This window comes from Eumetopias jubatus, unplaced genomic scaffold (assembly GCF_037043125.1).
Source record: "Eumetopias jubatus isolate StellerSeaLion01/CBP00866 unplaced genomic scaffold, mEumJub1_p1.0 scaffold_1, whole genome shotgun sequence".
Lineage (NCBI taxonomy): Eukaryota > Metazoa > Chordata > Mammalia > Carnivora > Otariidae > Eumetopias > Eumetopias jubatus.
Window position 1 is genome coordinate 218,088,738 of NW_028274807.1, and position 8,778 is coordinate 218,097,515.

The 8,778-nt window shown below is 67.5% G+C and overlaps 1 protein-coding gene across 1 annotated transcript; it reads right to left on the reverse strand.

The window, feature by feature from the left end:
* Positions 1 to 80: 80 nt before the first annotated feature.
* On the reverse strand, positions 81 to 7,546 carry GRIN3B (glutamate ionotropic receptor NMDA type subunit 3B). The gene is made up of 9 exons (XM_088023559.1): positions 7,115 to 7,546; positions 4,979 to 5,571; positions 3,385 to 4,417; positions 1,656 to 1,801; positions 1,451 to 1,566; positions 1,205 to 1,356; positions 739 to 903; positions 604 to 662; positions 81 to 441 (listed from the first exon to the last, which is right to left on the reverse strand). Exons 1-9 carry the CDS (start codon positions 7,544 to 7,546, stop codon positions 81 to 83), a joined length of 3,057 nt encoding a protein of 1,018 aa, XP_087879685.1.
* Positions 7,547 to 8,778: the final 1,232 nt, after the last annotated feature.

Below are 8,778 nucleotides of genomic sequence, written 5' to 3' on the forward strand. Positions count from 1 at the left end.
TGGGGGCCGCCCTGGGCTGAGTGCAGGCGGGCAGGGTGGGGCCCCTGGAGCGGGGCAGGCGCCGCATCCCCTGGGATGGGTCACCGGGCGGCGGCAGGTGCTTCGGAGCAGGGGCAATCCCCCAGCCGGGCCAGGAGCTCTCCTCGCCGCACCAGGGCCTGGCGCAGCTGCTCCCGCGCACTCTGGATGCGTTGCTCCAGCTGCTCCAGCTCGCCGGGACCTGCAGGGCCGGAGGGTGGCACGGCGGGCAGGCGGCCCCTGGGACAGAGCCAGACTGGGCGCTCTGGCAGCCCCACCACCTCCGCGTCAGGCGCTCCAGCCGCCTCTGTGGGCTCCGGTAGGAAGCGCACGCGGTGCTCCCTCGCCGTGGCCCCGCGCACCCGTGTCCCGCTCACTGCGCCCGCAGAGGCCGCCCCTGTGTCCTGCTGTGGCTCAAGAGCCCTGGGGACGTGAGGTGGAAGGGGGCTGGGTCAGTGTCCTCACAGCCACTCTGCCTCTGGGGTCAGATCATGGCGGTGTGGAACTGCCCTGTCCTGCGCGGGAGGTCTGGTGTCAGAGCCGCAGGGTGGGAGTGGGGGGCGGGGTGGGGGGGAACACCTTTACCTCGGCTCTGGCTCCTCCTGTCCTTCCGGCGGCTCTGTGTTGAGGGCGCGGTGGATTCTCTGTAAGCCCAGACAGAGGCTTTGTCGGGGTCACGGGAGGCTGCCCGGGCCCACCCGCTGGGCACCGGCCCCTCACCTGGCTCGTGTGCAGCCAGTACTGCAGCTTGCTGCCCCTGCGGATGCGCGGGAGCGCCACGTGGTAGAAGACGTGCTCGCCCAGGGAGCTGAGCAGAGCGCTGCCGAGCCCCAGGCAGAGCAGCACAAAGAGTCCCGAGAAGTGGGAGACGCCCACCTGCAGGGTCTGGGGGTGACACGTGGGCACAAACCCTTCACGGGCAGGGCCAGACCCGTGGGGAGCCCTGGCTGGGGGTGCGACCCAGACTGGCCCAGAGAGGAGCCTGGGGCGGCGGAGCTGGATTGGGAGGCTGGCCTTCCACGTTGGGAGCCAGGTTTCCCAGGGAACGTGAGCTGGGGTTTCCCAGGAGGAGGAGGAGTGCACACATCTGGGCAATGAGCAGGGGGCTGACCACCTCCCTTGAGGCCCCTGTAGGCTCAGGGCCCCCCATGCCCAGCCCCCACCCGGGACCTGGGCCCTCCCCCACCTCTGTAACGGCGAGGACGCGCTTCCCACAAGGCACCATCCTGTACCACCTGTCGTGCAGCACGTCGATGAAACCGGAGGACTTGTAGCGGCTGATGAACTCGGACAGGTTGGAGGTGAGGGGCGAGTTCTGAGGGAGTCCGATGCCGTAGCCTGGGGGGGGGGGGGGCCAGGGATGGGATTGGGGCCAGGCTGGACGCCGCCCCAGAGGAGCCCCCCAGGGCCGCCGGCCCCAGAGGCCCCTCACCCTCCATGGCGAAGGGCTTGCCCACGGTCAGCAGTTTACAGTCGGCGTCGATGGAGACCTCGTAGTCTAGGAGCGACTTATCCATGATGAAGGCGTTGAGCTTGGGGGGGTCGCTCCTGCGGGGTCGGGCAGCGGGGTGAGGGGCCGCGCCCGCCCCCGGGCGCCCGGCCCCCCGGCCCCGCCCCTCTCCCCGGCCGGGCCTCACGTGAGCATGGCCACGCCGTGCGGCGTGCTGGGCGCGCTGTGGCGCCGCATGTGCGCGTACATAGCGGGGAAGCTCTTCTTGATGTAGGCCTCGGCGCTGCTCTCCCACACGGTGCCTACGCGGAAGCCCTGGGCCGGGTGGTGCAGCTGCGGGGGCGCCGCTCGTTAGCCCGGGGCGCTCGGCCCTGCAGCTCCCCCGCGCGCCCTGCGGGGCGCAGCCTCCCGGGGCTGCCCGCCGCCCCCGCCCCCCGGCTCTCACCCAGCTTCTCCCGCAGCCGGCCCGAATGGGGCCGGATCGCCTGGCGGCCCTTCTGGGCGCTGTGCGGGTTCAGCCCCACCGCTGCCCCACCCACTCGGCGCCAGGAGCTCCCCAGTCGAGGCGTCACGCGACAGGGCCCACCGTCCCCGGGGCGGGATTACCTGGTGAGAGCCGCTGTTCTAAAGGCCCACATGTCCGTCTCCACGCAGACCTGGCCCTGAACCCCCGATCTCCTCCACGGCTCCCCTGCGGTATTGCGGGAGTCCCTCCGAAGCGGGCCCCTACACCTGGCCTCCCGGGCCTTCCTGCCCCAGTCGAGTCGGCCCGGTACTTCCTCTTCTCTCCTGGTGTCTCCGGGAACCCGCCCGCTGCTCAGCCCTCCTGGGCCAGGCCCCTCTGCCCTGGCCTCCCAGGATGAGGGAGTGGTTACACTGACCCATGCCTGCTGGTGTGGTACAGCACTCCCAAAAAGCCAGACCTGGATTGGAGCTTCTAGAGCTGTGCCGTCTGGAACCTTCTGATGAGGAGACACTCTGCTTGTGCTGTTCCCAAGTGGCTGTTGAGCACTTACACTTAATGTAACGTTGAAAGCAGCCACATGTGGTGAGCGGCTAGTGCATCAGACCGCACCGGCGCTAGGTTTTATTACCAATTTACAAACGATACGGGGCCTAGGGTGCGGCAGGACAGGCTAAGCACCCTCCCAGGACACAGCCAGCCAGATCCAAACAGTGGGAGCTGCTACTGGACAAAAACTTCTCCAGCAGTCAAATTTCCAGGACACAGTAAGTGAAGAGGAAATCTATCTGCAGTGTGTGCGTGTTTAGGACCCAGATTCAAACAAACCATGGGCGGGGCGGGGGGGGGGGCAACTGGGAAAAAGGGACCCTGATGTGTGCGAAAGCTTCCAGAGTATTTATGGTGAGATGACAAGGGATCCAGTGGCACACCTCTGCTCTGCTCACAGCCCTCCGGAGCTCCAGGGGAGTTCTGTCTCAGAAGGAACTGCCTTCTGACACCCTGCAGGATGTGCCCCGTGCCACCTCCTCCCACTCTGCTCCTGCCCCGGGGCCTTTGGACCTGCTGTGCCTGCTCTCCCAACATTCCTCCTTGACATCTACATAAAAGTCCCTTGAATGTCACCCCCCTCCCAGAGGAGTTCCTTGCCCCCTTCTGAGAAGATGTCCGCCCCAGCACTCCCTGTGTCGCCACTCCGCCCTATCTTCTCCCTGACACCTGACGGCCAACTCACACACCGTCCAGATCGCTTATCTTGATTCTTGACACCTCCCCCTGCAGTATGGAGATCTTCGCCTGTTTTGTCCCAGCTGGGCCCCCGATGCCCGGCACACACCAAGCACTCAATAAATGTTTTCAGGAGCAGGCGGCCGCACGCCGCTGCATCTTGGGAGGGGAACTGGGTGAGTGGGCGACCTCCCAGCTTTGACCTCCAGGCCCCACAGCTGCCCACCTTGGGGTCATGGATTCCTGACAGCTCCAGGAAAGTCTTGTCCCCGACCATGACGGCGGCCAGGTTGGCGGTGTAGCTGGACAGCACTAGCAGGCAGAAGATGGCCCACAGGTTCATGAGGAGGCGCCCCGTGGGGCACTTGGGCGTCTTGCTGGAGACGGTGCGTCCGAAGAGGATGGCATAGCAGAGGTTGAGGGCCGAAGAGTAGGAGAACACGGTGGCCCGGTTCCGGCCACGGGGCGTGAGACCGTAGGGGCTGCGCCACTCATACAGCGTGAGGAAGAGCGCGGTGAGGTGCAGGGCGGCAAAGACGCCCAGCCACATGGACCAGTGCAGCGGCCACGTGAAGGCGCCGATGGGCGAGGCCGTGTCCCGGGCCCGCACCATGATGCCCAGGCTGGTGGAGAAGAAGGGGCTGCTGAAGTCCACCACCTGGGAGCGTGCCGAGTTGATGCTGAAGCTGGTGACGGCCATGTGGGCCCTGCCGGCCAGCAGGTCACCCACCAGGCCGGTCCAGCGGCCGCCCCGCAGGGCGCCGTACTTGCCGTCGCCCACGATGTACAGCTCGAAGTCGAAGGGCGTGTCCTCCGCCAGGCGCTCCAGCAGGTCAATGCAGTAGCCGTAGCAGCACTTGCGGAGGGCGCGTGGCGCTGAGCCGTTGGCCAGTGCGGCGAACAGCGCGTCCAGGGTGGCCGAGTCATTGGTGCCGGGGGCCAGGCACAGCTGCCCCGCGGGGCACTGTCCGTCCTCATCCGGCTCCCGGGCAAACACGAACGGATGCTCCACCAGCGTCACCACGCGCAGCCGGGGCCGGGTTTTGGCTCCCGGGGAGGGCGGGGGCTGTGCGGCCGCACCTCCCAGCTCTGATTCCAGCCGTCCGGCCCGCCAGCTGCCCATGGTGGCCCAGGCCGGGGCACCCCGCGGGTCCCGGCGCAAGCTCCACACTCGCAGGTACCGGGAGATGTGCACCTGGGAGGAGCCGGTCACCCACACGGGCCCGGTGCGGCCCTGGAAGGACGTGTTGGCCAGGAACCTGGGGGGTGGACGGGGAGCAGGGGGAGCGGGGGGCCAGTGCCAGGCAGCCAGGAGTGGGGGGTGGGGGGCAGGAGCCCGCCAGCCAAGCTCAGCCCCCACTGGGCTCGCCTCTAGCACACGGCTGGGCACCACAGTGGATGCCGTGGTGTTCCCCCCCACCAGATCCTTGGCCAGCCGGGCACCCACGCCAGGAAGGCAGTGACGAAGCCTCTGGCCCAAAGCCAACAACTTCCATCTTGAAACGCCCGGTGAAGCCGCCAGGCGCTGGGATGCCGTTCGCCCTGCAGGGCTCCCGTGGGGTCCGGTGGGAGCTTGCCCTTGCCCGCCTCCCCTGTCTCCTTCCCCTGCCCTCCTGTCTCCCTCAGAGCACCCTGAGCCCCTCACCCGAGCCCCCTCCTCTGGCTCTGCTTCCGCCGGAGACGAACCCGCTTCCTGGTGAGGGGGCAACGCCTGGTATACATCAAGTGTCCAATAATGGTGCTTTCATGACTCACAGGCAGAGGCGACCAGATGTGGGGCCCGGGCACCCCCCTCCGCACACACCTGGACCCTCACTTACCGTGCCAAGAAGCGGCCCGAGGACTCAGGCCCAGCTGGTTGCGGGTCGTTGCAGCTGGCCGTGGTGAGCAGGAGGGCACGCTCCGGCTCCGCCTGGGCAGCGCTACCCAGGGCTCGCACCACCAGCTCCACAGCGTCCTGAACGGTGGCCTCCAGCGGGGGTCGGCCCACCTCGCCCAGGGCCAGGAGCCCCAGGGGCAGGCCCTCCGTGGGCAGCATGTCAGCGGACAGGGGCGTGCCCAGCAGCCAGTGGGGCCCGGGGGGCACGGCCTGCAGCACCTGCCGCGCACGGGCTGGGCCACAGCCCAGGAGCACAGCCGCTGGGGCTGGGGCCGAGCCCCCAGGGGGGGCCCCCAGGGGGGCCAGGCGTGCCTGCAGCCCCGCGTCGTCCGCGTCTGGCCGACTCAGGTCCAGCACCAGCTTTGGGGCCCTGCCAGCCCGGGCTGTCCAGAGGGCCACCAGGCCAGCAGGGTCCCGCACGCGGCAGAGCACCAGGCTGACGTCCTCCCTGGCGTGTGCCCGCACCACAGCGACCAACACGTCAAGCAGCGTCTCCAGGGGGCTGGCCCAGTCCAGCTGCAGGTGGAACGGGTTCTGGCGGGGTGGTGGGGTCACAGTTAGGGCTGGAGACCTGTGACCCACCATACCCTTCCCACCCCCATCAGTAGGTGGTCAATAAATAGACGTCGCCTTCAAAACTGGATGGCATGCCTGCCTCCTCCAGCCCACCCCTGCTCTAAACCCTCTTTGTCTCCCCACTGCGATCAGCACAAAGCCCAGCCTCCTTGGCCTGACATTCAGGGCCTCCTCTCCTGGCTCCAGCCACCCTGGTAGTGCCCCGCTTTGAGGCTTTTTGCAATGCCCAGCTAGAATCCCTTTCTCTATGCCAGCCAACTCCTATACATCCTTCAAAACCCAGCTCCATCGCCCCTCCTCTATTCAGACTTCCCTGGCAAGCCAGGGTTTTGAGGGGCCCCTCTGTGCCCAGTGGCACCCGGAAAGTTCTGCTGGATTTGCTTCTAGCCTGTGAAGGACGAGGCAGACTGCCAGACCTCTAAGGTGTTGCACAGGTAGGGACAGGGTGCAGAGGGCTGGGGCTGCTGCTTAATCCCTCCCACAAGACGGACAGTTACACCTGCAGGGGCTCAGTTCCTGGAGGCGGCAGCAGAGGGCGCCACAGTCCTGGGTTTGGGTCCTGCATCTTTTCCCACAAGGTGGAGGCAAGGGGCGGGGCACGGGCCTTGACACAGGGACAACGGGGTTAGCGAGACCCCAGGCCTCCTCTAGGGTCCGCGTCTCCCCTCCCTGAGGAGAAGGAAGCCCTGGAGGGGGCTTCGAGGTGGAGTCGGAGGGCGGGAGGCCCCTACCAGACCCATATCCCTACAGTGGGCCCCTCCCTGCAGGCCTGGGAAGGGGGTCTTTCCCGGGGACGCCACGGGACACCCAGAGCCCTGTCAGTCACCCTTTTCTCCTCCTTATGCCATTTTCTACTTATTCGGGCCCAAATCCAGGCCCCGGGGGTGGAATCAAGGAGAGAATAAACTCCAAAGATGCGGAGCGTGGGGGGGATGGAGGGGTTTGAGTGACAGCCCGCCCGGAGGAGGCTGGGAAGATCCTCAAGCAGCAGACCCCCGAACTGCACCCCCCAGAGCTGAAGCAGGGACGGCCTGGGGCCCTGCTTGGTGGGAACTGGGAGACGCCCTGGGACCGGGGAAGGGGCCCTGCTCCACATGGGGATGGCTCCCCCGGCCCTAAATAGACGGTGGCCAGATTCCATCACCGAGGCCCAGGAAAGGGGTCTGCGCGGGAGTGGCGCGCCCGGGAGGGGGCCTCGTGTGGGTTTCACCACCCCGGGCCCAGAAGCATCTCACGGGGTCCCGCCGCCGGTCCTGGGTTCCCTCGCTCTGGGGGCGTCCGGGGTCCAGGGGTCCAGGTCCCGCGAGCCGCCCCGGGGACTCCTTTCGGCTGGAGTCCTGGGCAACCCCCGAGCGGGGGCAGGGGTGGGGGGGCTCCTGTATCCGCGATCCAGAAGTCCGGGTCCCGTGCGCCCCCGCGACTCTGGCGTCGGACCCCCAGCCCCCGCGCCCCGGGGCGTCCCGGGGCCTCCCTCACCCGGACCCCGGGCATCCCCGCGTACCGGGGCCCCGAGGGGCGCGCGCGCCTCCCGCCGCAGCACGCTGAGCACGGGGGTCTCGGTGGCGGCCGCCAGGAAGTGCAGCTGCAGCAGCTCGGGCCGCGCCTCCGGGAAGGCCAGCACGGCCGCCACGCCCGGGGCCTCCAGTGCCTGGCACAGGCCGCGGGCCAGCGAGGCGGGGTCGCGGGCAGGGGGCGCGGCGGCCACCAGCTCCAGGCTCAGGTTGTGCGGCAGCCGCGGCGCCAGGGCGGCCCGGGCCAGGGCGGCGCGAACGCGGGCGCGGGCGGCGGGCGCGCGGGGCAGGAGAACGCCCAGGCGCACCGAGCCCCCCAGGCGAGCCAGGACGCCGCACGGCTGCGGGTGGCCCCCGGCGGGGCCCGGCCCCAGCGCCAGCGCCAGCGCCAGGCAGAGCCACGGCGCCCGCACAAACTCCATCCCAAAGTTGCCGGCGGCGCGGCGGGGCGGAGCCGCGGGTGCCAGCGCGCAGGAGGCGGATCTCCGCCCGGCCCAGCAGCTCGCTGTCCCGCCCCGCGGCGCCTCCCTCCCGGCACGCCCCGGCGACCTGCGGCGACCTCGACCCTCCCGGCCCCCCGATGTCAGCAACCCACTAGGGAGGAGTGGGACCCACTCCCCAGGGCAGGAAACTGAGGCTCATATGGCCACACCGCGCGGGCGTGGGTTTGGGGTGCGGCACCGGACCACTGCTCTTCCCAGCTCCCTGCCAGGTGAGTTATCTGCCCATTCTACGGACGAGAAAACCGAGGCTTAGCACCGGGAAGAGATTTTGTGTCAAAATCGGTCCCCACATTCATCCCTGTTCCACTCCAGCACCCTCCATGCCCCCTCCAGCCTGAGAACATGGCCCATTGCTGTCAGGGAAACTGAGGCCCAGGAGGCGTCAGCTTGCCTCCTTGGTCACACAGCAGTACCGCCCACCTCCAGGTCTACCTAAACCAACCCATCTGAGTGTGCTCTAACGGGTGCACCCTGGGGAAACAGGTGGATCGTGTCTGATGGGAACCTGTAGGGTAGATCTGCCTTCCCATTGCTCGCAGGTAACTTGGAGTGGAGAACTCCTCCTCACCCTCCAGGACCCGGGACCAAATGCCCCTGCTCTGAGAAACACTTCCTGCTTGTCCCCCAGAACTTCCTCCCCACCCTCCCCCTGCCTACATTATCACATGCCATCAAATTTTTGTTGGCTCTTCTGCTTTCTCACTTGGTGGCCACCCTCCCCGACTCAACTGTGGGAGGGCAAGAGTGCGTCTGGCTCGTTAATGCTGTCTCCAATGCTTGCACACAGTAGGCACTCTATAATTGCTCGTTGCTGGAGCTCAGACAAGGGCACTGTCCGCTGCTCCAGAAGCTTCTGCAGCTCCTGCCATCTACCATTCCCAAAGCCTTCTCTTGTGTTCTCTGTGCCGTCTCGCCCTGGGTGACCGGGCTTCTTCCTGTGGCCCTGGTATGCAGCAGGTCCTCGGTGACCACTGGCTGAGGCAAGCCTAGCAGTGCCCTGCACGGACTTCCCTCCTCCTGTCCGCCCCACAGGGGTGCAGCGGAGAAAACCAAGGCGGTCCCAAGATGCCTCCAGGCCCAGGGCAGCCGCTCTGGCACAGAACGTTCCAGGGCTAATGAGTGAACGTCCACTCGGTGGGTTTGTCACACAC

Bases quoted from the DNA above. Each gene is read 5' to 3' on its own strand.
- GRIN3B (XM_088023559.1), bottom strand. From the start codon at position 7,546: ATGGAGTTTGTGCGGGCGCCGTGGCTCTGCCTGGCGCTGGCGCTGGCG. The intron at 1,357-1,450 runs GTGAGGGGCCTC...CCCCCCCCCCAG, and splicing joins CAAGCCCTTCGCCATGGAGG to GCTACGGCATCGGACTCCCT. The intron at 904-1,204 runs GTGGGGGAGGGC...TGTCACCCCCAG, and splicing joins GCGTCCTCGCCGTTACAGAG to ACCCTGCAGGTGGGCGTCTC.